Source organism: Pieris rapae, chromosome 12 (assembly GCF_905147795.1).
Source record: "Pieris rapae chromosome 12, ilPieRapa1.1, whole genome shotgun sequence".
Classification (NCBI taxonomy): domain Eukaryota; kingdom Metazoa; phylum Arthropoda; class Insecta; order Lepidoptera; family Pieridae; genus Pieris; species Pieris rapae.
The window spans coordinates 1,219,446-1,246,839 of record NC_059520.1 but is presented as its reverse complement, the minus strand read 5'-3'; the positions used below and the strand labels follow the sequence as shown (position 1 = coordinate 1,246,839).

The window sequence follows — 27,394 nt, the reverse complement described above, 5'->3', positions numbered from 1 at the left end:
GAATTTGCTTATAATTTGATAAAACGATGTACATAAGAATAATTCAAAAAATACTGTGGCGGTATAAACTTACGTCAGGACTTTAGATTTGTGAATCTGTTTCATTATATAATAATAATATAGCCTTTTATTCAGATCGACTTAGGTACATACATAAACAAAAATCATTATATTAAATTAGAAGGTTGAAAAATCTGTTTTTTCATCATGTGTCGTAAGTGCAAGTAGGTGATCAGTCTCCTATGACACTCGCTGTCCAAGCGCATGTTAAATGCGCTTATGAAAAGAAAGTACATTAGTGCATATCCAGGAATCAAACCTACGACCTCCGGGATTAGAGTCACACACAGTGCTCAGTAACGAATAGCTCATTCCAGTCATTCATCATTTCATCTGTATGTACAGTGTACATAACTACTAACTACATCACCTAATACATAAAAATATATCTAATAACTAACCTTAAAATTTAATTATTAAAAAATATTATTAAAAGGAGTCCCTTTAGGCAAGGTTAACTTAAATTTTCTCACTAAGTGAATGTAATTTTTTGAGAAATAAAAGTAGTTTTCAACTGAAATCGAATAGTGCTATTTAAAGAAAAGTCTTACTTTCTTATAAGAATGCGGTGTTTACACATAGCTATTTCTATCGAACCCGAGTCATGTTAGTTTTTCTATAACCTCGATTCCACAGTTTTAGGTCTAGGTAAAGATTGTATGTTATAATTCTTAATACGGAATGTGTTCTAGATATAGTTTCTACTTTCGGAAGCCGTATCATGACTCTTTGGGAAATCTTTTTATCTTATGTCGCTTAAGGATCCTCTTACAACATCTTACACATTGGTGATTAGTAAACACTATCAAAAATAAACCTATTACGTTTCTTATGACAGCTAATAAAGAATTATGTATACATATGCAGAAATACCATTAATGAATAACAGTTTGTCATGATATTCAAAAACCTGAATTTAAAATTACATACATAATAACGCTCGATCGAGTTTATTTGATATTTTTTTATATAGACAAGTAGGTAATTCGTCTGTCAGACACATGTTTATCTTTCAGTCAAAGACATGTCGGTTTCCTCACGATTTCCAAATGAGCCAATAGATATGCAAATAGAAATAAATTTTTGGTGCAAAGCCGTGGTTCGATGACACGTCCACAGAATTGAGAATCAAGGTTTCTACTCAATTATGACTCAAACCTACCATAAACATTTGCTCTTCAAAAACTTATCTAAAATCCGTCCTTTTTCAGGTGAACGGTGGCAGCGCAGCTGAAAGGGCGGGTCTGCAAGCCGGTGACGCTCTAATTCGAGTTAATAATACTGAGGTGTATGCGTTGCGACACCAAGAGGCGCAAGACACCATCCGGGCTGCGGGGACTGCTCTTGAACTCACCGTGCAGCGGTAAGCGGCAGAAGTATTTATTAGAAGCAAACGGGCAAGAGGCTCGCAACGAGATAAAATAATAGAAATATTGGATTTTGACATACGGGAGTCGGTTCTGAATTACAGCGCCCACAGTGGGCAGGGTCCACAATCATTCCAGACAATTCTAGAATGAATGTGGAAATGTGGCCGACCCATTTCCACTTTAACATTTCAGTATATGAATAATAAAAACATAGAAATATACTGAAACTTAATCTCTCAATGTCAAAAGGCTATTGTGGTTTTGTCATCTTCCGTACACAAGACTTGCAGCTTCCGCCGATGCATTAATAATATTATTGACATTCAAGATGCATTCAAGTTTATGTACTTCGTCTTATATGGTAGTCAGCTGCTTATCTACATTATGCAAGCCGTTTGCGTAATGTCTTGAAAAGGCTTCGAAACAACAAATATAGAAATACAATAGGACACTTTTTTACGATTTTTAACTTTGTACAAAAAAATAAACGTGTTTTTTTAATAGGCTTTTTCTTCACTAAGTCAATATTATTTAAGTTTTACACTAGACTCTGACGCGACGGAGTGAATGCCTCCTCCAAATTCTTTCACTCGTCTCTTCTTAATAATTCTGCCCTGCTAACCCTTTTATTCTTAGCTCATCAGCCATTACAATTGCGGGAAATTTCACCGGCCCATTTCCACTTTAACTCTTTAGCGTGTGTTATGACGTCGTTTATGTTTGTGCAGCTTCGTGTCACACCGTTTTTAAGTTTTAATCGAAGAATCGAATGCTACATAGTTCTATATTAGGGCTTTATTGAAAATCCACGTTTAGCACCTATATGACAGACATACACATGCATGTGTTTAAGCCTGTTTTTTTATTCAAAGACGTCTGGTAAAAGGAAAAATCATGGCTTCGTAACGTTAGGACGGGTATGAGCTGAAGGGTTGGTGCATACCCGCTCTACGCCCTTGACTTGTGAACTGGTAGTAAATGTAAAGAAATATTGCTATTCATGATCTTTATCACAGTTAAATAAACAAAATATAATGTAAATAATTAATGCTTAAACAGGCGGTATAAGGCGGCGAGTCCTGCGGTTTCATCCGCCGCGGATGTAATGAAAAAATAAAAAGCGTCCTTAGATGAATGAAATTTTTCCATTAGAATGCCTGAGATTCCACCAAACAAATTCTTAATAATATTAGTGTCAATTCAGGGGATATGTTCCATTTGAAGAAGACCACTTAACGTTCATAAAATGTCTTAATGGGAAGCCTATTTCTTGGAGTTACTTTTTTACTACAAACAAAATTCTTTTTGAGGAATGTTAATAACCTAATATTATTTATTCCAGTGGCGGTGGAACCTGGAGGCCATCAGTGACTCCCACAGGCAGCCTGCCAAGACCTGGCTCCAGGCCTCTTGGAACATCTCCAACGCCCGTCACCAACACTTCACTGAAGGCGACACCTCAAGCGTCGCGGGCCTTTGGTTCCGGCCACAATAACGTTGCTAAGCCATTTGGTTACGTAAGTATAACACACATTTTTTTTCAAATCACTATCATAAAAACTATATTCATGACAGAAATAGATAATGATTAATTTCTGTGTCGTGGGTAACTAGATAACAATCTCTCCGTGGTACATGGCACATGTTTCATACAGTTTGAAAAAAAAAATAGTTTCAGTGTAACAAGTAATCAAACATTTCGTATAAGACATTGAGTATGCGTGATGTGTGAGTATATGAATGGGTGTGTGTATATGACAGTGTAGCTAAGAGTTGTTATAAGCGTGCGTAAGTCTCTGGAAACTTAGAGTCATGCCATTACGTAGGAAGGCCTCTGTAGATTCAAAATCCAATTCAGATACCGTACTGATCTGTGATTTGTGATAAGAATCCATAGATTGGGAGACTTTATGATAAAAGAATGGGCCCCTAATTACAAAGAAGCGTTGGTATGAAATTGAAATAATGTGTTAGTAATTTTTGTTTTCCGGAAGCTTTGATTTCTGGTAAAACAATGGAAAGAAAGGCAGGCATTTGATTAGATTTTGCTACTCCCAAATAAAGGGCAGAAAGGTAAACAATGTACAAATATAAACTCTTAAGTAGTTAGTGTAAAATTAATCTCCCTTTTTGTATTCTGTTAAAACCTCTTATCCTGGTAGTTTTGTCTGTTTATTGCGCAAACTAAATTGACTAAATGAATATCGTTCGAGACAGATTAAAACTACAGCCTAAGGAAAATTAATAGACAGGTTAATAAATTCCAGATGAACGGCACGGATTCTATGAAGGGTATCGTGAACAAGCAGTACAATACGCCTGTGAACATGTACAGTGATAAGACCATCGCTGAGACGCTGTCTGCTCAAACTGAAGTTCTTGCAGGTGGAGTCCTAGGGTACGTATTCTAGGGCTATCTTAACGGTTGAGATGATTGATAGTATTTATTAATACTTACAATAAGTTCGTCTAAGAACACAAGAACGTACATTTGTGATTGCAGTGTGAATTTTAAGAAGAACGAAAAAACATACGATTCTGAGAAGAGCGCAGTTTTCAAAGTGTTACAAGAGGAACAAAATGATCCCGAACCAGGTAAAGCTTTAGTCTAACTCAATTGATTTTAAACAAAAGTCCCCCATTACAATCATAATTGTATTTGTGTCATTGGTATATCTCATTTCCTGTCTACCCTCTAAATAATTTCAAAATTGTTGATTTTGGTAATTGTCTAAATAAAGCCGAAGCGCCATCTGCTCCGACAACGCCAGTGAGCGGTCTAAGGCATGTCCAGGCGCCGGTCGCCAAACCCGAAGTACCTGTTAACACGGGAGGCCTTCCCGTGGGACAGAATATCTGTGAAGATTGCGAGCGCCTTATTACGTAAGTCGAACGACATGTTCGACACGGTTGCAAACGGCTATTTTGGCATTTCAAATCAAATTTCATTTCAATTAGGCATATCCCACCTGAATTTAACACGACCGATGAAGCGGTACTAATCCTTTCTTGCATGAAATGTCAGTCATGTATTAGTACAGATACCGGCAAACTTCTTGAGCATTAAACAAGGGAGTGGGGGAAAGTTTGGGCATCGTATCGCGGGACACAAAAGTCAACTGATTAATCAATCACGCGATCGACAAGTCACTCTTCCGCCGCCCCCTTTTAGTGATACCTAAAAGTCGCATTTACGCAGCCATGGACATTTGTTCAATATGTTTGCCGGTATCTGTAATTTCTGGTAGTAAATAATGATATTGGGGGCATTGGCAGAGCCGCCACAAACTTTTTACTCGCGGGCAAGCGTGACGCGTGCTGGAGCACCGAGCGCTCGGTCACTTCATTCGCATTCGCGCACCCAAAGTGCGCCTCCACCCCATCCGCCAAAGCCTCAAAGTCGTCGGGTGCAATCCTTGTCCCGCGAGGGACAGTCTTCCGACCGGCTGGTCCCGGATGCGCCTCATCGGCCAAGCATCCCGGTGGGCTGCCATCAAGTGTTACCGGACGGTCGGATCGCTCTCGGAGTGCCGGCTCACCCTCAGCCATCGAACCACCTGCCGGTCGTCAGCGACACGCCATTTTGCTCCGACTGTGACAGCCACATTGTGTAAGATAAGCTCGAAATGCCTGATTTTGCAACCGTGTCGTAAATGTAGTAGTTTAGTTAACACGCGCATATATATGTGCATATAATTTTAATGTTAGCGGTATCTTTGTACACACAATGGTACTGTCGGTGAACATTTTGTATATTTTGATGTTACGTGTGTAGAAATTATATCGTTCATGACCACAAGTCACAAATAACTCATTGTTCATAATAACGCACACTATCATATCATCTACGTATTCAATTATTTGGCATGTTGTCAATAGGTCAGCGTTTAGGCACACTGTATCTAGATTTAACTTGCCTTGTAGAATGGCGCACGTAGTACAAGAAAGCATGTCATATTCGTATACATAAATGTCGAATTCATTAGCTACATCAAATAAACACTTTTGATAAAAACAATCTCATAGCTCTTTAAGTATCGATGAATCAAGTCATCAAATCACGCCAAACGATAGAAAATATTCTTCTCATACATCAAACTCAAAGTCAAAATAACTCACTTCACAGTGGCGTATTCGTGCGCATAAAGGACAAGAACTTGCACGTTGAATGCTTCAAATGCTCGACTTGTGGATCGTCGCTAAAGAACCAGGGTTATTACAATCTGAATGGCAAACTCTACTGCGACATTCACGCTAAACTTGTGGCTCGCCAAAACCCACCGGCCCCCAACTTGGAGCCTGTTACCGTAGCACCGTAAGTATTATTCTGGGCTATCTGTTTTCCAAAAGGAGAATAGCCGTATGCTAGCTGACATCGCTCAATTTCCAGACAGATTTTATCCATTTACTTCTTGAAGTTATCTTTATTTATTTCCTCAGTAGTCACGTACCTAATATTATAATACAAATGATTTGTTTATTCATCGGACATCGATGCAGACTACGAAATTACGACTTCCATCTGAAGTATAGTCTATTCGACTCTGAGGTCCTTCAAAGTCTACCAAGGTCGGCAATGCACACAAGCCCTTTAGCATTAAGAGTGTTCATGGGCGGTGATATCACTCAACATCAGATGAAACTTCTCACCGTTTACCTCTTGATCTATTAAAAAAATAATATTGCTGTGAAATGTGTGTGCATGAAACATTGAATCTATCTTCAAATATATTTATTGTAACATCGCTTTGAAAGAGAAATCATAGAATCGCTCTTAGTTGAAGAGTAATTAACTAATGATTTTTATAAATCTCTTTCATGATCAATGTTTTCTATTAGGCAAGTAAATGCGCATATAGAATGCACAGGGATCGAACCACGCCGAAAAGAGAGTCAACACTGCCCCCATATTACTAAAGAATAATTCTAGTACCGATATCTATCACGTATAAAACTACAGACTATAAAATGTACTTTGACGATTTTCTATATATTATTATAATGGTTAAACAGTGGCGGACGTATCCCAACGAACCCATACACAACGCCATTGCCTCCACTCTCCACAAGCAACTACACCAATGGGTCTTCATCATTATTTAGCGTAAGTAACAGACAATATATATTAATTATTATTTATAGGTATTGAGGTTATATTCGCGAATTTAAAGGTGGTCATGACCCTCCCGGAGGCCGTCCATTAAATTGAATATGTATAGAAATAAATAGTTTTTACAGAAAAACTTAACTAGGTGCGAATCTGAACGGGACTCCCAAAAAGAGCAGTTCGCACCCATTTTAATGAGTGGGTTGCCGGCCTTTAAGGGAAATTAAATGTTTTTTTTTTAATGAAGAAAGAATTCTTTTAATATATCCAGTTTTTAATTTGTTCAAACTCTCATTAGTTCAATTTTAAATCTGTTTTTTTAGTAGTAAATTTATTTCATAAATACATTAATACCATTCAGAATGCCTATTCAAATCAAAATATAATTTATTCATGTAAAATTAGAAATGGTTTTAAATTTACATTCACTGCCAGTTCTTAAATCAAAGCCGTTGAACAAACTGGCTGACTTTGCCTCACTTTTAAATAGCCGAGGTTTTTTACAAAATGTTTGTAAGCTCCTATACTTAGATATAGTCAAAAAAACAATCATTGTAAATAATTGTCTATTAATAGATTATTATTTTGACTCTAAAGTCCAGCGCTATTTGTATATTCACTTATTAATAATTAATAGACTTTTGGCAACGTTTGACCGTTCCGAGAATTCAACCTTGATATCGAGTTTATAATAATATGTGATTGATGAAGCTGGTAGTGTTTGGACAACTAGCGAGTGATAAACAGGAGAATGGCGTTGTTTCAAGTAATTGCTTATATTTCATTCAATTACCGCATATTTTGTGTCATTCACTTTGAACTTTGTGATGAATTATTAGAACAGAATCTAGAAATCCTTGTAATTAAAATATCATTTTTAATGTAGTTCATCTATGTATTCTCCATTAGCGAAGATCATGCCTGTCATGAAAAGCCCTAAGCGATACGTTGACGGCTGCCACCTCACCACTTTATCCTCAGCTTGACAAAGCACATTGGGAATGTTGAGACCCATTATTGTGTTATTTTTAAGCGTCTAATTTCTATTGTGTCAAGAAGTTGGAATTCCTCAGCATTCACATGTCAATATAGCCTGTTTAAGCTAAGGCAAACCGTTTCGCCGTATTTAATATATATAATTTTTATATTATCTTTTATTATTCCAGCCCGGAAGTAACCTGTCTGGTCCGAAGCCATTCGGTTCATCAATCGGGTCGGCATATTCGCCATCTCTTTCTCCCCGATCGGCCCCGATGTCTCCCGCGCGTCCCTTGGTAGCGCCCGCGCATACTCCGGCGCCGGCCGCACCACTCTCTGCTCCCTTCGCACCGAGTAAGAGAGTCACATTTGCTGTATAGTCTAAATTATAAAGCTTAATATTTAAGTTTTTATCTAGTTCGCGTTTAAATATATTTTTTGATATTGAAATAGTTTACAATACACTGTAAGAGAAATATATTGTGTTAAACTTGCCTTATTAATGAAAACGTAAATTTGCCGGCTTGCTTCATTATTTCCGTTGCTTATATATTTTAAATGTATACATAATTGTAACAGTTTCGTCGTTAAAATATACTACAGATTATTATTAATTAAACGTGTAAATTAAATCGCTCTTGTAGCTGTGTTATCGTAATAAAGAAGTTTATTTATTTTACATTCTGTATCAGTGGTTCTAAATTTCAATGTATCTTTGACAGAGGCACCTGTTTCATTATTTAAAGGTAATTTATATATATGAAATAGATCACAGCACAACTTCATTCGGCTACAAGCAGTGTAAATATTATTTCGGAATGCGCTAAGCTGTATTCGTATAAATATCATAAAATTCACAGACGCTCTTAATTAAGGCAGTAACAGATCAGCTTATAATTTAATTTAATCTATATTCAATTAATTAATATATTTCGTTATTTTTTTGTCCCTCCCTCCATTTCTAACATTTGTTTCCGATAACACGCTAACAGACAAAAACGTTAAAAGCATTGTGTGGCCCCCACCGAACCCCCCAGAAGACGATACACCTTTACAAACTTCTTCAGAATATGCTCCCAGTAATACTACTGGAGATCCCGCTTCCTTTACAACAGGCACATTATTAAAGAAAGCTACTGAATCTAAAGTAGAGAAAGATCAAACCGTATCAGGTGACCTATTTATATCAACATCACAAGAAAATGCATTCTCTTCTTCTGTCTCATTTTCATCCGCATCGATGTCTACCGCAACAGCAGATTCATCATATACCAAATCATCTGTCCAAAGTGAACAATCACAAGTAGCGAAAGAATTTTCTTCGTGCACCGTTCAATCATTTTCGGAACAAGCGTCATCTGAAGGACGGACCTACATGACATATCAGACCCAACCACCGGAATTTCAATCGATTGGAACCAATGAAACCAAACTTATGGAAAAGTCAATGCATGAATCGAAGGGATACAGTTCAAATGAGAAATCGACTATCAAGGCATTCCCATCAAGCATGAATGCAGCGGTTCATTCTAGCAATCCATATTCCAACGAGACCCAACCACAAATTTCACAAAACAGAGGGCAATTCAATTTTAACAACACTGAAACACAGCGTACTTTAACAAATCCGGGCGATAACATTTCACATACAAAACCGCAGAACATATCTACACCAAGTCACGGAAATCAAGGTAAGGGAGGTACTTTGCAATCTACAGGCAATACTTCAAAAGTACCGCAAAAAGATACGCTTTATCAAAGTTGTCAAACCCCTAAACCAGGTCAAGTAAAGCCTTCTATGTCTAGGTCGACCAATAAAAAAACTAAAACAGCAACTTCAACTTCAACGTCTGAAAAGAAGTCCGATATATCCCCGATGGTGGAGGCGCTGACCACTATGCCTGATAGACCTTTTACACCTGTTAGTAATATATGTAAAGTCGACAATACTTTGTTCAATGACACCGATGTTACTTCTTCTCTTTCTATGTATGATAGTAATACGAAAGATTTTCAATCAACATCTTCCCAACAATTTACTCCACAATCAGTACTAAATGATTTCGAAACGAAAGACATAGAATATTTTAATACAACGAATAACACTTGTAATAATTTGCAGACAAGTTCTCAAGTTTCCGCTTTTCGACCAGTTGGTCAAAACTCATCACAACAATTGAATTTTACGTCCGTAAATGATAGTAGCATTAACACCCAATCTATGTCATCCAATTCACAATCTGCTACAACTTGTGCATTATCTACCTCAACGCACACAACCCAAAGTTATTATGAACAATTAGACCAAAAACAGACTTCATTATCTACGACAGTCTCATCAAAACTACCGTCACTTCCAGGTGATTTACCAGTAAATAAAACCAATATTATAAACAAGCCCCAATTAAAACAGGACGTATCTTCCTCTTCAAATGCTTTCGGTGTATCACAAGAAACGTTTATTCCTGTAGTGAATCCTGTAAACAGAAATCCGTCTCAACAAAATGACTCCCCTACTATTGTAGCTCCTGCGCCATTACATCCTTTGAAAAGAGAACAAGAAAATAAGATGTCAGTAAGCGAATCGCCCCATACATTTAAAAGTAAGATAACACCTATTTCTATGGCTTCTCAACCTGTTTCAGATGAAAATACTATAAGAACATCACCACCTCGAAGTCGACCTTCGACTCCAAGCCTTATAAATAAACCTGCACCTATTATACCTCGGTATCAGATGAACTTAGTTACTATGGAACATTACGCACCAGAAAGTCATACATATCAGCCGTCTGGAGGAGAAGGCAGTCGTACACCTACTCCTAAGTCAAGATCGCGAACACCGGCTCAAGGGTCTTCTTCCAAAGCCCAAGCCCCACGTATTAAAGACTATTCCCAAAGTAATTTCAGCCAAAGTGAAACTTTCTCACACCAACTACCATCTACTTTTCAAAGAGATCAATACCCAGAACAGACACAACCAACCTTTTATGAAAATAGACCTCCAGTGGTTCAGGAAGAAAATCGATCAAACTTTGAAAGACATTCTGAAAGTTTTAACAAAGGAGACATGTCCGTAAAGCAAGATACTATGATGAATCAACATTATGGACAAAAACAGATGGAGTCACAGAATGTGGCAGAATATGGGAATACGACAGTGCAGACCACTAGAAAAACCTTTGAAGAATACGAAAGCGCTCAATCTGCTAAAATGATAGAAATCAAAAAGGGTGGCTTCACGTCTTCTAATTCATATCAACCAATAGAGGCTTTGAATCGTCCATCTGCTATTAACTTTCAGCAATCTTTACCTTCACCTGCCATGAGTTTTTCGCCTTCTTCACAAAATTTCTCTTCTAATATTACTAATGAAAATGTGGATACCACTAGACAAACTCATACAAGTACGTTTGAAATGAGTCCTTCAATTTCTGGTGCTAACCGAGGTCCAGTGTGTGATCCTACCCCATCAACAGGTTCCAGTGTAGGGGCTGCCGCTCGTGGCAAAACTTTTGGCGTGTCATCGGCTCCAAAAAGGGGGAGGGGAGTTTTGAACAAAGCTGTGCTACCAGGATCTCGCGTTCCTCTTTGCGGTTCATGCAACGGAAACGTTAGGTGACTAAGTGTTGAAGCGTGTGAAACTGTTACTGCTAGCTGCATGTAGAGTAGGATTTACTTTAGTTTTTAATTAATTAGATATAAGAGCATGCTACATATAATGCTATGAAACTTTTCTTCTATAATGAATTTTATTGACAATATATAAGAAAAGTTGATACACTTAACAAGCTTTTAGTGTGTGTTGTTTTCATAGATGTTTTGTTTTTTCTAACAGCTAATGAAACACAAAACACATCAAGCCCTCACAAAATGGAATTTAAAAGTCCAGCTGAAGAACGCCTGATAAGAAAAATGGCCAAAATGGCATTAAATGGATATGAAATTGGCATTCAAAGAAAAATAAAACCCGCCGATCATATTCAATCAATGGCCGATCGAATACAAGACACAATTGTAACAAAACATCCTCTTAATAATTCAGATAATTTAACATCTGGTGAAAGCAGTCGAGACAACACACTTACACGACCTTCCAAGAAAGTTCCAGAAAGGGGATTTAAGCATGAAATCAGTCCAGTACATAACACTTTGTCCGCCAAATTCATGAATAATGGTGATGATGCTCCTATTCCACCACCACTACCAACCACGCCTATTCCAATATTTAGTCATCATAACTCTACAATAATCAACGATACAGTTATAAAACCGACTTTTAATCACTCTGAAAAACTTCAAAATGGTAACGGCTATTTAAGTGCGGAAGAAAGTAAACAAAACAAAATGGAAAATAACTCCATTAACACTCTAAAACAGAAGACTGGATTTAATAAATCATTTGAGAGCACACCCAATTATGAAAACAATAAGAATGACACAAAACTTGATAATACGTTTTCTAATACAATGTCAAAAAGGAAGTTATTTGAAAGGAGCGATGCTATCAACGATACATTTAGTTCTCTAGATTACAATACAATAAACAATGCCAACAAAATTTCAGAAAGAAACGGCTCCTCAAATTTGATAACTAATAAAAATAACATCAACAAGCCGTTGGGTAATGCAGAGAACGGAAAAGATTTTATGAAAAGTCTGGGAGGGACAGACAACACACGAATCCTTAATAATAGCTTGCATGATAATTCACTGTACACTTATTCTAAATCCCCTAAAAACGAAAATATCCATAATAATGTACACGAAACAAATGGCCACGATCATCTTGATTCCAATAACCCAAAATATTCCAAAAACGAAACAGAAGAAGTCGTTGTTAGAAGACGTGAAAAGAAAAACGTTAAGAAAGATGATGGTAGGAGAGACTCACATATAATCGCGAGACCATTAAGTAAAATGACTTCAGCGGATGCTTCTGATGGACAATACATATGCCATGTATGTGACAAAGCCATAACTAGGTAGGTAACCTTATATACTCATATTAATAAACAAATTTACCTGCAACCAAATATGTGATTTTGAATTTTTCTTCTCACATCTTTTTAAAGTTTTTCTGACCGATTATTTGTAATTAATCGCGTTGATTATAAATTACTTGTAAAATTTCACCTACAATACGTACACATTTCAATTACATATTTGTTGTTGTAAAAACATCAGACGTTTCTAGTTTATACTCTGTGATGAATTTATAATAACGTTTGTGCATAATTTAGCATGGTTTTTGTGGCATGTGCTACATTGAATGAATAATTATATATTTAAAAACTAAGATTATTTAATTATCTAACACTATTTATTATTATTATTATTAGGGGCCCATTCATAACGGCCTTGGGTCGCATCTGGTGCCCCGAACACTTCATCTGCGTGAACGCGACATGTCGCCGTCCCTTGCAGGACATTGGGTTTGTCGAAGAAAACGGTCAATTATACTGCGAGTTCTGTTTCGAACAATACATAGCCCCGGCTTGCGATAAGTGCCATGCTAAGATTAAGGAGGTAAGTGTATTTTAAAAATGTTTTATTTCAAAACGAAGCTCGAAGGAAAAGTTTTTTATTACATGATATTAGTTCCACATCTGGGTAGACAATATATATTATTATGCTGATATTTATAAAGCGTACTAATCACTTTCTTAGTGTAATCTCAGGTTTCTTATTTATCTAAGTTTTTACTCAGTAAATCTTGGGTACGTGTGATTTTGATTGATCATCGTTTCTATTATCATAACAAATTTCTGTGTGATCCATGTAAGCTTTTGGTAGACTAATAAAAAATAAAATCAAAAAATATATTTTTTCATATATGTAGGTACCTGGTACACATTATACAGTTATGAACGTCAAAAAATTCTGCTCAAGTTCAAGGACATAGAACGGAAGAGAAGAACTGGCAATAAACTCTCCGCCACTATTTTTAATTTACAAGTTTTTTTGTTTTACACAATGTTTGTAAGGAGCTGCAACCATTACATCACGTTCCACATGGCATATTTAATAGTTAATTAAAATAATAAATTAAATTAAAAACAAAGATCGGTCCTCTATTAGCAGGAAGCATGGTGAAATAGGAACACGCACTTACATTCTCGTGGGAAAAACTTGCTACATACATAGTAGAAATAACTAACATCATACACGAATGCAGATACGACCAGTCACCAATCACAAGTAGCACTCGTTCAGGAATCGACGCACGGCCAGCATTTCCCGCCATATTTTAGGAAGAGAGTTCAATATGTACTAACAAATAATCAATTCCTTCTGGCATTGTCAGTTCTTGGGCAGTGGTATCAAGTAAAACAACGATCTTTCTAGCTTGTACCTCGTTCGTTATACTGATAGAAAAAATACATTAGAATTTTCATTATTCCTATTGATTTGCAGGATTGCCTTAATGCTATTGGAAAACATTTCCACCCCGAGTGTTTCAGCTGCGTCTACTGCGGGAAGCTTTTCGGAAACAATCCATTCTTCTTAGAAGATGGTTTACCTTACTGTGAGGCAGGCAAGTGGTCAAGAGTTTAATTTTCTTTGGTTTCGTTTTCGGTTACTACACATATTAAATCTAGTTTAACTCTTATTTCAGTTACATAATAAAAGCCTTTTATTTCCGATTGCTATAGATATTTATAACTATAAATGTAATTGAACTAAAATTTATTTAATATCTATAATTTATGTGCGCATTTAACATTTCGAGAAAACCGGCTTTAGACCCAAAAAGTAACTTGTAATCAGTAATCATTTCTCACAGCAATTAATCAGTCGTGCCTTCTAAAGCAAAGCGGTTCTGTATATTTTGTTATTGATAAATATATGTATAATTCACTGTTAATCCCTGATAGGTATCTAAGCAGATCTTTACTTAAATCATGTGTTCATAATTAAGTTTTCAGTACTTCAGCAAGCTAAAAGTATAGTAATAAAATCTGAATTATTAATTCTGAACGAATGAGTGAATAACTAAATGTTTCGACTATTCGATAACATATTTTAAAATACAATGTTCTTATTATTTTCTATTAATATAATTCATAAACTACGATATAAGTTTTAATTTTTTTAGGATAAAGTTTGGTAACTGTATATTTTTTTGTGTTACTTGTAATTTTTTTCTAGATTTAGTCATGCACTTCTTGCTCTTTATTGTATCTCTGTCAGTTATTTTCCTTATTAGGGTTGCAGTTAAGAAATTACTTGTTAGCGGTAAAGCATCTTGCATGCCTAATTATTTATTTTTAATGTAACAAAGAAGAAATAAGTAAAAATGAAAAATCACAATGTATGGATTAACATTAACAAGAGATCAAGATAAGAACAATTTTGATGAAAATATTGACGCTCTAGTAATAAAAACTCACAATTCACGATAATAAAAAAAAACACTGGTGGCGCTACAACCTCTTTAGGTCCTGGCCTCAGATTTCTGAATCTGTTTCATGATCCTTTTTAAATCTAATAGGCAAGTAGGTGATCAGCCTCCAGTGCCTGACACACATTGTCGACTTTTTGGGTCTAAGACATGTCGGTTTCCTCACGATGTTTTCCTTCACCGTTAGAGCAAATGTTAAATGCGCACATAGAAAGTCCATTGGTGCACAGCCCGGGATCGAACGATAAGAACTACATGAATAGTATAGGCATTATCTAATATTATTTGTTTTTATAGACTGGAATGAGTTATTCACGACGAAATGTTTCGCGTGCGGTTTCCCAGTGGAGGCCGGCGACAGGTGGGTGGAGGCGCTCAACAATAACTACCACAGTCAGTGCTTCAACTGCACGGTGCGTATGATGAGAGGAAAACACGACACTTACAGAATATTCAAACCAAAAATTATGGCAATTGAGATGCATCGATGTTTTATGTCCAAAAGTTACGACGATTTTTTTTTAAATTGGTTAACACTTCCTGACAGTGGTAACATGTTTTAAACAGAGTAAATTTAATTTTTAAAGAAATAAGAACTTGTATACCTTTAAATTATTTTTTTATTCATAAATAGATTGCAATAAGATTTTCAAATACGTTACGGCGAAGAAACCCATTCCGAAAATTTTTAAGTTGTTATAACCCAAAAGAAGAAACAACCAAACAATTTATTTTCTTAAAAAACGAATTGGTTATTATTTAAAAATCTTTTTTTGGATATAAGTTTGAAATTATTCTGGAAACTGGTTCTTAATAGTACGTAACTACAAATCCAAACTTTTAAAACAGAAGTGAATATCTTGAAAAAACAAACTTTTGGCATAATGTCTACTGTCTTCAATTTATAGTGCCATAACTGTAACACCGGCATGCCATCTGCCGATCTTAAGTTTCACAAACATATAATAGTCAAAACAATTTCCAATTTACACATTCCCCGTTTGTGATACCATGAATGTTCTGTGTCCGCGAAAATGTGTTAATCATTTGTTAACAGAACACTTTATAAATTGCAGTAGGTATTCACACACAACCTCGTCATACGCTGCCATTTGCTATGCCCCCAGGAACTAATCGTGTGTGTTAAATTTTGAATATTCGAGCCTTTAGTAAGAACCTTTCCCAGAACAATGAAAAATGCGGTACTTCAATTCAATTAACAAAGGATTTTGTCTAAAGGCTCAGTATTAACATTGTTTTGTAAAAATATCACACCTTCTAAAGAGTTTAGAAGGAAGTAGACATATTATATAGTATATAGTAGATATGCGTGTGATGCCTGGGATTGCTAGTATGTAGAAGATCTGTACATAATTGTTTTGTGTCCGTACAACGTTTTGGCTATTATATGTATTGTAGAATAATTATGTATTTTACGTTTGGTTTATATGTTTATATCTCCAAAAATTAACACCGAATTCCAACAAAATATACCTACTATTAACTAATGTATGCAGTAATGTGTGCCTTACCTATGTTGTGTTTGTTAAAGGTGTGCAAAAAGAATCTCGAAGGACAGAGCTTCTTCGCCAGGGGAGGAAAACCATTCTGCAGGGTTCACGCCCGCTAGAAGCCCACCAAAAATTATATACAACTCCGACACTGTTTATTCTACCGTTACTTTTCGCCCTGTCTCTGTGTCTCCTTCCGCTACTTCTTTCAGTCCACCGCAACGCACCAGGAAATTGGAAACACCCCTCCACTTCGATGGAGAGCTGTTTTCCGATATAAGGAGTACTGAGGGGAAGTTACTCAGCAAAGTAACCATAGACCACATACAAAGCTCTACGAAACACGACGTTACAGATTCACCTGTGTCTGAAAGCTTTGGACTCAACGGTAAAGCGTTTGTCGATGATATTGTCAAAACAGAAACCATAACCAACGAAGACGTCTTCAAAGTTAAGTTCACACCGGTTCCGCCGGAAATGGATTCACTCACTTCACTATATATAAAAAGATCGGTCACCCCTGTCAATTATCTGAAAAATGATTTTGACGACCTCACGAGTTATAAAATTGTAAATTCATTATGCAAGGAACATTTACTTCAACCGGGTGGTGTAAATGACAATCTCGATGGCATGAAAATTGAGCGGGATCACAGTCCATTAGCCAATGCTTTGATTTCAGAGAAGCTAATCAAAATAGACAGTTACTTACAAGAAAGTTTGAATAGATGTTCCGAAGCTAAAGACACAGTACCTCACGAGGCAAAGACAGAGACAGATGTGATTAAAGATGTAATAGAGACACAAAATGATGACATCTTAATAAATAATCAAGTTAAAATCAGCGAGACTAATCCTAAATACGACGCAGAAGACTCAACTAAATGTCTCCAAACTCCTAAAGAAAATAAAATGTCTAAAAACAGTGTCGATAAAAAGAACTCGGGAGTATTAGGCACTCTATATAATTTGCCAATGCATTACCATGCGGCAATCATATGTTTTTTACTAATTGTATATAACCTTATATACCAATATATAAAACAAAATTGCTACGGCAATCGTGCCACAGTGTAGAAGCTTTTTATGAGTTGGTAATGTATACTAGTCAAAAATTGAAATCTTAAAAATCAACGAAAATCCAATTTCTATTTAAATTGTAAATAATTCTTATAACTTTTAATATTTGCCAATAATATTTATTAATTATGTATTCTGTCCAAATTGTGGAATACACAATATCACAAGACAAAGTCATCAAAGTATCTAATGAAATTAAAGAAAATGTTATATTATGACAAATCCTTGTGTATTTCACCAATTGGAATTTTAATTCTCATCGTTCATCTAACTCTTCGGTGCTTATATTAAATTCTGCTCGCAATATTGTGATAAATATTTTGACATACTTTTTTTCAAGGCTTTGTACACAGCTTTCGGAATGTTTTTAATCAACTAATATTAACAGGATAAATTGGATTTTAAATGGTGCACCAATTGAATTTTATCATTTTATTTTATACTTGATGAATTTTAGATGACTAAATGATAGTATGAAGTCTATTCAATTAAGTTAATTTGTTTATTAGTGTTTATACTACTTATCTAGCTTATGATACCATATTAGTTAGTATTAAAGCATACAAATTTTATAATGTGAGCTTAAATAAAGTATTTTATCAAAAACATGTGTTTTATTTGTTTATACTAGCTAGTGTCTAGAAATAGAATAAAAAAAAATCAGTGACGCTACAACCTCTTTAAGTCATGGCCTCAGATTTCTGAATCTGTTTCATGACTATTTTTAAATCTAATAGGCAAGTAGGTGATCAGTCTCCAGTGCCTGACGACACGTCGTCGACTTTTTGGGTCTAAGAAGTCGGTTTCCTCATGATGTTTTCCTTCACAAAGAGTTTTGCCTAAGAAACGGAAGACTCGATTCGGCGTCGATCTCAACAATTTGGCCTGTCTTATGGGCGATTTTACGCAAAGATAGAAAGCGTATAAAATATAGCTAGTGCAAGAATTGAAGCCGGCTTATCTTCTAAAGCGTCATAATTTTACTAAATATCGCCGAAAATCCGCATTTTGGGACCCGAATTTTGTTCAGCGATGAGGCTCATTTTTGGCATGAAGTCTACGTAAATAAACAAAATTGTCGTATATAGGATAAAAAGCATCCTAAAGCCAATGAATAATTGCTATGTATTATTGAAAACAGTTTGGTGCGGCTTACTCGCTGGAGAAATCATTGGCCCATATTTCTTCAAAGAGGAGGGCCGGCCCCAACGTAACGTAGTCAAGGCTATCGCACCATGTTAAACCACTTTTTGATCTCACACGAAATCACGCTCTTTTTATGAAAATTCTCTATCAGCAGATGTTTTGCAGTTAAGTATTCGATTACGTCGACTTTCCTAAGGCGAAAGATTCGCTCTAGCCAAATTCTGCACGAGCATCTGACATATTATAGTAGGTATCAAAAGAGAGTTTATAATTTTGATTCTTGGATATTTTGTAGCGACATCTACAATCTGCGGTTGCAAATCACGGCGAGTCAGTACTCGGTAGTTTCAGACTTCAGTTTGACGGGTCGAAAATCCTCCCTTGGAACAGTTCTCCGTCCCTCAACGATACGGTGTCATTCTCATTTCTTATAAGTTCATAACTACACTAGAGAACACCTTACAGCCACCATGCCGACATGAGAAAAATGATTACAATAAATTGTGTAAAAGGATTGCTTGTGGTAGGGAAGCCCACGATGCTAAATGGGGATTTACTCGAGCGTCGTGGAGACCTATTGGGTTGCAAAGCTTAGATGATAAGAAGAAAAAAATTTTATATCATATATACCTTTTCATCGGTGGGGGAAGCGGCTATAGATTTTTAAATATGTAAAAAAAAACTTGCATGGACATCCTCGAGCGCGTCAGATATTGATAACATCAATGGCCTACGTATTTTTAATAATGTACGTAAGTTAATCTGATCGTTTGCATGATGCGGGTGGTTGTATGTAAGGGTCGAAAATGAAAAAAAAATTTAATCGAGCGCGTCAGATTTTCTAAGGGACTGTTAAGTGCACCAAAAAAAAGCTCTCATTCACTAATCTGACGATTTCGATGGGACACAAACTCGCAGCCATTTTCTTAATGTGCAAAAAAATTCGCCATTTTGAAATACTCAAGCGCGTCAGATTAAGATATATATGGTTCATCTTTATGTTCTAAACGTACTGTCTCATAATATGACGATTATCTAGAGGGATTTGCCTGATATGACAAAGAAAAACGAACGGAAAACGGTTCACCCTAAAGGGTGAACCGTTTTTCTAATATTTGATGGCCTTTAGGCCATCCCTGCAATTCGATTCCTGGGCGCTTAAAATTGTACTTATGAGCTCGCTGAGTTCAAAGATATAATATTTCTATGCATTTGAGCTCTCCCAGCTCGAAAGTTTGATAGAAGTTTCATAGAACACTATTTTTGAAATTTTCAAACCCCAATAACTTTTGAATGGATCAAGCTATTTTCCCGCGGTTGACGGCGATCGACCCATTTTTTAAGGTCTAATTATTTTATTTAATCAAAAACGATAATCCGATATGAAATGTCGAAGTTATGTGAAAGAAACACTTTTTTCAGTTTTCTTTCGTTCACGGTATCTCTCGAACGAATCATAAGCCCAAAATAATATCTAGGCTTGAGCGTTACAACAAATGTAAAAACTTTATGTTGTTTTGAATAACATCTGTGATAATATGGATAAACTGAAAGCTTTAAAAACACTTCTCATTTACATAAAAACAGTATTTGGATTTTCCAGACCAGCATTTAAACCCTACATAATTACTAACTTCCTTGCTGTATCAACCATTAAATGTTATAGTATTTTCAAAAATAGCCTATTAATATTTGGTGAAATTAGATTTATTTATTTAGGAAATATACAGGAAAGACTCGAAATGAACAAATTAAAGGAGGATTTATTTGCTTAAAGACCTGGCCCAGGATATATCAGGATGGCAAAATATAGGATAAAACGCGAAGGTGTAGGAATGACATATAAGCAGCGCTTGAAATTATTTAGTATGTATAATTAGGGTTTTATAGGGCCAATTAAATGGAAATTAAAGACAAATTTATTTTATCAGAAGACACTAAATAAATTATTCATATATTTACAATGTTATTTGGACAACTAAATATTTATTGTTTTACCTAATTACTAATATCTATTCTAAATCTGTGAGTGAACTCCTTTCAGGTTCTTCTTCAAAAAAAAAACGATACATTCTGAAACAATAAATTGAAAACAATTGTATTAATATAGTTAAAATATAAACATATAACATAAGATTATGGATTAATTTATAATAAAAAAAAATATGAGAAAAAAATTTGTTTTACAGATACATATATCAATTCATTAAAGACAGCACAGTCTCCTCCGGCGAAAACTTACTCATTTTTGAGATATAAATAAAAACTGAAGTTATATAAAACATTTGGAAATTAAATTAGTGTCTGGTAAATATAAGTTTATTTGTGTAAACAATACAAACAAATATACAGCATTTACAATTTTCTTAACCTACATAGATAAATTGTACCAAACTGAAATAATACCAAGACTAAATATATTACCGTTTCCATTCAATCCCCATGCCAATAAAAGAAAATGTAAGAAATCCATGCCACAATACTGTAAACAGTGGCTCGGGTTCTCTTTTATGACCAAAATTTTTATATGTTCGTTTATCTAGACGGTACACTTCTCTTAATTTACGCAACATTTTAAGATTAAATATAAGATAATCTATACTTATATCGGTAATAGAAAAATCTCTAATAAAATTAATTTCATAATTCTACTGCTTAGTATGTGATTGAAAATATAGAGCATTGAGTTTATTCTATTGAGGCCTGAGGGTTATGACTTATGACATTATGATCACTTGTGATCTAATGTCAACTTATTCTCAGTAAAACATGTCTATGACACGCTGTATTCTGCAACTGTGGCTGTCGACGGTAACATTGGCGAAGGGAAAAAGAGGACTGGAAAGACCAATGAAAAATACACTATTATAAGAAATGCTCTCACAAGTAGTAAAAATGTTTTAGGAAATATAACTTCTTAATTATTTGTATGCAACTAAACAATTTTAAATAGCTGTTGCTAATTAATTTCTGCTTCAATTTAATTTTTAACAGGTGGTCTGTGTTTCAAAAAATCTCGATTAATGCATTTATATGTCACAGTAAAGTAGTTAAGGCAGAGAGTTGAATGAATCTCTATAGTCTACACAGCTAACTAAAGATAGATATTCAATCAAGTCGCCAAAATTCCGTTAGACAAGTGAGTGAACGAAACATTTAACAAGTTTCCTAAATGTTCCTAGGCAACACGAATACCTTTACCTAACCTAACCGTATTTTTTCTTTGTAGTTTTAAAAACATATCATTGCCTGCATATTCGATATTATATTATGATAGATGTTTTTGGGAGGATTTTTCTTAAACATTGTAATATTTTATATTATGCCTAGAATATAACTTACTAACTGAAACAAATAGCTTACAACTCCAAGTTTGGCTATAAATGTAATATCAAAAAGCGATTATAACTTTAGATAGAGAATTTTAAACTTTTTGAATGTATTTTAGATGTATATTTAAAGTTGCCTCTCAAACCTCTCGGTAAAACAAAAACTTAATCGATATTTAGGGGTATTTGAAGTTCACTTTTGTGGGAACATTTTGTAGGAGTTGGCATCACTGTCAGAGTGTCTGATCCGAATTCCAATGGCGAATTCTTTCAATCTGTCACCTAGCGCCAAAGCGAGTGTAGCGCGTGGCCGGTGTACCATTTTATTTTTTTCAATTTAACATTACAGTGATATTTAATTAAATATGAATTTACCGGGAGATATACAGGCAGAAGTGCTTGGAATTGTTTACGAGTTCCTTTTATCCATTAATAAACCTCTCGCGCAGAAGTTTCAAGCTAAGACACAAGCGGTAAGCTAACCACATTTTTGTACACCACGTGTGAATTTTTTAAGACCACGCGGAAAATATCTTCTAATAAATAACTTTAAAAAATTAACCGTCAATAATACACATAAATTGCATTGCGTATTAATGCAGTGAATTGATTAGTATTATCATTATAAATTTTTAGTAATTCATTTTCTTATATATTAAATTTTCTACGATTGTATGTCTGCCTCAATATACTTTAAATTATAACTTTATTACTTACCTAATTATTTTAAATTTTTATCTTTTTAGAAAGCGAAACCTGGTTTACCATCACTGACAGATATAGTCGCACAATACAAGAAACTCAACAAAAACGATACTTCAGCAAAACAAATAAATAAAAAACAGACTGAAAGGTTAGTTCTCGCTCTTTTTCAATTATTTTTTTTATTTTTCCATCAATTGTCTTGTATATATATATATATATATATATCTATCATAACATGTGTATGAGCTTGGTGTGGTTTATGACTGTTAGGAATACCAAAAAATTTAAATTTCACGGCTCTAAGGGCTTAGGAACTTTTTGTGTAATTAATAGTTTCCAGGCTTGTAAGGTTAAAAATAACCTCTACCAAGAAAGATTTTATTCAAATGTAGGTTATTATAGTGTAATATTAAAATACTACAATATACATTATTAATCAGATAGTAGATATTGTTCATTTCAAAAAAATATTAACTAAATATATTGTTAGTTGTATTAAGTAAGTTAAAACATGCATTATGTTCTTAAACATTGTTGATAATTACAGTTCAGATGATTCAAGTGATGAAGATGAACAGCCACAAAAGAAAACACCACAAGTTAATGGAAAAACTCCATCCAAGGTGAGACAAATAATATAGGTTATATTAATTCACTTGCAACAATATCTGGTATTAAGAAACGTTTTTATATTGCCTGTGTTCATATTTTTTTAATTTGGTTGGAAGTGTTGCTTTTTCTGTAGAAAATATATAATTTTTTTTGGGGCTTTTATATCATTTGTTTTAAATAGATAGAAGTTGCATAATTTAAGTAACATTAAATATAAACACACTAAAAAATTTGCTAGACCTAATATTAGTTAGTTAATGTGTTACATTAACAGATTCGGATATTTTATTAAAGTAAAGAAATTAAAGAACACCACTGTATACTTCAGTGATTGTGTGGTATGTGTTGTGAGGCTCTTCAAACTCAAACTAAAAATATCTTTATTCATATTGCTAAACAAGTACACTTAAAAATGTCTAAAAAAACAAATTAAAGTACATAATTGTAAATCTACATTTACTACCAGTTTGCAAGTCGAGGGCTTCTTACAGACAGCTAGGCCTACAAATCCCAGTTTAAGCTTCTTTAATCTTATACTTTATGTTGCAAGATTTATAATAATCTTATTTTATTTTAATTATTGTTTATTAAAATGATGAAAAATTTATATTGATTCACAATGATATTTCTATATATCGTCACTACCTCTGATTTATTTTATAAATATTTTTTTTAATTATTGAATGCAAGCCATCATTTTATAAGCCAATGAAAATTTCAGACAACTGTTCCCCCTTCGAAAAAGAAAGAAGAATCTTCGGATGACTCGGACAGTGAAGATAATGCAACACAGCAACCTAAAAAACAGCCTGTGAAGCCACAAGTTGCTAATTCCATACCAAAAGCTGTGAAAAAACAGGAATCATCTGATGATAGCTCGAACTCTGAGGATGAAAAACCTAAGCAAGCACAGAAGCCAGTACCTAAAACAACTCCAGCTAAACAAACTCCTGTCCAAAATAACAAAGCAGCAAAAAAATCATCTTCTGAAGATAGTGATGACAGTAGTGATGAAGAACCAAAGCCCACACAAAAACAACCTACTAAAGCCACACCAGCAAAAGTCACTGCGGCTACACCTAAAGCAAAACCTAAACAGTCATCTTCAGATGATAGTGATGACAGTGAAGATGAGAAACCTCAGCAAAAACCACAGTCTAAAGCTCCTGTTAAAGCCACACCAGTTAAACCTGCTGCAAAACAATCCTCATCTGATGACAGTGATGATTCTGAAGATGAAAAGCCAAAAACAGCACAGAAGCAGACCCCAAAAGGTAAGCAGACTCCAGTCAAACCTACTCCCAAAAAGGAATCATCGGATGACAGTGACAGCAGTGAAGATGAAAAACCCAAACCCAATCAGAAACAACCACTAAAACCTCCAACTAAAGCTGCTGCCACACCAGCAAAGGCAAAGGAATCATCGGATGATAGTAGCGATGATGAGCCTAAAAACGCTCAAAAACCTACTGCAGCTAAACCTACTCAAACAGTAAAGGCAAAACAAGCTTCATCAGATAGTGATGATAGTAGTGACGAGGAGCCACCAAAAGTTAAAACACCAGTAATAAAACCAACACCAGTTAAGAAACCTTCAAAGTCATCATCATCTGATGACAGCAGTGATGATGATAAAAAGAAACCAGCTCCTAAACAGGCAGCTAAGGCAACACCTAAACCCAAGGCTAAGGAATCTTCATCAGATGATAGTGACAGTGAAGCTGAAAAGCCAAAACCAACACCAGCAGCAGTAAAAGCAAAAAAGGAATCATCAGATGATAGCGATGATAGTAGTGATGATGATAAACCCAAGGCTGCCAAAGTGCCAAAACTCTCGGCTACTCCCGCTAAGTCAATTAATACACCAGCTAAGAAAAAGGATTCAGATTCATCTGATGACAGTGATGAAGCTCCATCTGCAACTAAGATTGTTAAGAAAGCTCCTAAGGTTTGTTTATTATTAATTTAAATTTGTTACTTTACAATATAATCATGTTTTATAAAATTTAAATTGTTATTATGTAACTTTTTAGGAAACTGAGGAGAATACTCCGCAAGGAGGAGGCAAGAAAAGAAAAGCGTCTGAAATGGATGACACAACACCTGCTAAAAAACCATACAGCAACTTTGTAAAGGTTTGCATAACTTTATAATAAAATTTTACAACACTTAGGGGTATATCTTCTATGTAAATGGTTTATCTCAATAAATTTTAGTCAAATTTCTTTATTTGTTAGATAAAAGTGACAAATCCATATTATTTGTGATGGTTCTTTTTGAAATTTAATGAGTACTTATCATAATTTTAGGGCACTGGTGTAGTGTCAACACCCAATGAATCTGAAAAGGTTAATAATAAACCAGTTCCATTTCGAAGAGTTGTATCAGAGAAAGTTGAAGTGGATCCTAGACTTAAGGACAATTCATTTGAAGCCAAGGTAAATGCCCTAAAATTTTAACAAGCCAAGGCAACTCTATGTATTATTATTATTTAAAATTTGAAACATGGCTAATTTTGGGCATTTACTTTGTTTTATATCTCATAGAAACAAATACATAGGGTTGTCTCGGTTTTTAAACTATTTTCTCTCAAACAGGAAGGGGAAAACGGTGAAGAAGAAAATGGTGAAGATGAAGCTGATGGACAATCAAATGTATGGCAGAATAAGGGCAGAGGTGGATTTAATCGGGGTGGTTTTAATGACAGAGGGGATCGTGGAGGAAGGGGAGGTTTTAGAGGCCGTGGGGGATTTAATGATAGAGGAGGCAGAGGAGGTCGTGGTGGTTTTGACCGTGGAGGCCGGGGAGGGCGTGGTGGTTTCGACCGCGGAGGCCGGGGGGGAGGTAGAGGTGGGGACAGAGGCGGGTGGGGAGGCAGAGGAGGAGATAGGGGAGGACGAGGAGGCAGGGGAGGTGATAGGGGTGGCAGGGGTGGACGCGGTGATAGGCACTCTTGGGGAGGTGGAGATAGGGGGGGTTTCAACAAAAACTTCAATGACAGAAAGAGCTTTGATAGTGGAGAAAAACAAAATAAAAAAATAGTTTTTGATAATTAGGTAAGAATTAAGTGTATAATATATAATAAAGTGCATAGAATATGATATTATTTGGAAATTAACAGCATCATTTTTAACACTGTCACAACATCTTAATAATGGTGCATACACTCAACTGTGTGTGCATTGTAAATTAATACTAATTTATGTACATGTTACAAGCAAGTATTATTATTACAAAACGATATAATGGAAAATCTATATTGGAATATGCTTTAATGTTGTCATATTTGTTAACAGAAAGGAGCGCGTGGCTCATGGGGTGAGCGTGCAAGTATGGATTTGAAGCATACACGCGGCAAGTCATTCAAACATGAAAAAACTAAGAAGAAAAGAGGGTCATATCGAGGTGGTGTTATTGATATGGGGGTGCATTCTATTAAATTTGAAGATTAATAATTACCTTTGTTGTAAAAAAATATATACATCTAAACACCAGTGTTTCAGGACTTCTAGCATTTAATGTAGTATTAAAATATCTATAATTGTCTTTTAGTCTTTAAGTTGTAGGTGTTATTTACCTAATAATTGACATTTATTGTTATAGTTACTATGTGTACACGAAAGTAATTATAAACTTTTAGATTTATAATTGTAAATATTCTACTTAAGCGTAATTTCAAATTGTAAATAGGTAGTTAGGTCCTAGGGAGAATTTTTTATGCTTGTGTCTTACTCTTAATTCATACGCTAATATTTTTTGGTAAGGACCGCCTCTTGATAAACAAGTGCAAATGATTTTATTTTAATAAAATGTTCTGAATATAAACACTTGTTTTCTTTTTTGTTAAATTAATTGTCGTACGTTAAACAGCGTCTACGACTTATTCTCATAAGCTAATACACATTTAACGACATTTAAAATGTGCAATTATGTCTTGAAATTTTTAACATAAATTGATTTACAAAATATATTGTATGTACTTAAATAAACCAATACAAATAAAGGAGAATTTATTTAACTAATTTAGCTCAATGTTTCCAGAAATCGTGGTCAATTCGCGTTATATTCGTTAATAAGTTTTATTGTACATT

The 27,394-nt window shown here is 35.0% G+C and overlaps 2 protein-coding genes and 1 long non-coding RNA gene across 14 annotated transcripts in view; 2 read left to right on the top strand and 1 right to left on the bottom strand.

Moving 5' to 3' along the window:
• LOC110998379 (PDZ and LIM domain protein Zasp) overlaps positions 1-18,117 on the top strand; it is a 48,116-nt gene extending 29,999 nt beyond the window's left edge. The window contains exons 3-17 of one of the 11 annotated variants that reach the window (XM_045630615.1): positions 1,272-1,423; positions 2,773-2,947; positions 3,698-3,828; positions 3,934-4,025; positions 4,707-5,040; positions 5,557-5,745; positions 6,444-6,534; positions 7,704-7,869; positions 8,508-8,687; positions 10,161-10,922; positions 10,995-11,133; positions 12,858-13,044; positions 13,933-14,053; positions 15,218-15,333; positions 16,473-18,117. In XM_045630615.1, the coding sequence (XP_045486571.1) occupies positions 1,272-1,423; positions 2,773-2,947; positions 3,698-3,828; positions 3,934-4,025; positions 4,707-5,040; positions 5,557-5,745; positions 6,444-6,534; positions 7,704-7,869; positions 8,508-8,687; positions 10,161-10,922; positions 10,995-11,133; positions 12,858-13,044; positions 13,933-14,053; positions 15,218-15,333; positions 16,473-16,550 (2,913 nt within the window). In that variant the 3' untranslated portion in view covers positions 16,551-18,117. The other 10 variants (XM_045630613.1, XM_045630616.1, XM_045630618.1 and 7 more) reach the window with 10 other exon arrangements.
• Positions 18,118-20,349: 2,232 nt separating this feature from the next.
• On the bottom strand, positions 20,350-21,388 carry LOC123689580. Its single transcript, XR_006750534.1, has 2 exons — positions 21,082-21,388; positions 20,350-20,730 (listed from the first exon to the last, which is right to left on the bottom strand). It is a non-coding gene; the product is annotated as an uncharacterized LOC123689580 (long non-coding RNA).
• An 852-nt stretch (positions 21,389-22,240) lies between these two features.
• Positions 22,241-27,128, top strand: LOC110998371 (nucleolar protein dao-5). Of its 2 annotated transcripts, none has more exons than XM_022266983.2 (7): positions 22,241-22,459; positions 22,733-22,839; positions 23,239-23,314; positions 24,025-25,251; positions 25,337-25,438; positions 25,613-25,741; positions 26,600-27,128. In XM_022266983.2, exons 1-7 carry the CDS (start codon positions 22,352-22,354, stop codon positions 26,753-26,755), a joined length of 1,905 nt encoding a protein of 634 aa, XP_022122675.2. In that variant the 5' UTR covers positions 22,241-22,351; the 3' UTR covers positions 26,756-27,128. The 2 variants fall into 2 exon arrangements, with proteins under 2 accessions (XP_022122675.2, XP_022122674.2); XM_022266982.2 differs by lacking the exon at positions 25,613-25,741 and adding an exon at positions 25,901-26,359 and having other exon boundaries at positions 26,600-26,737.
• The last annotated feature ends 266 nt before the right edge of the window (positions 27,129-27,394 follow it).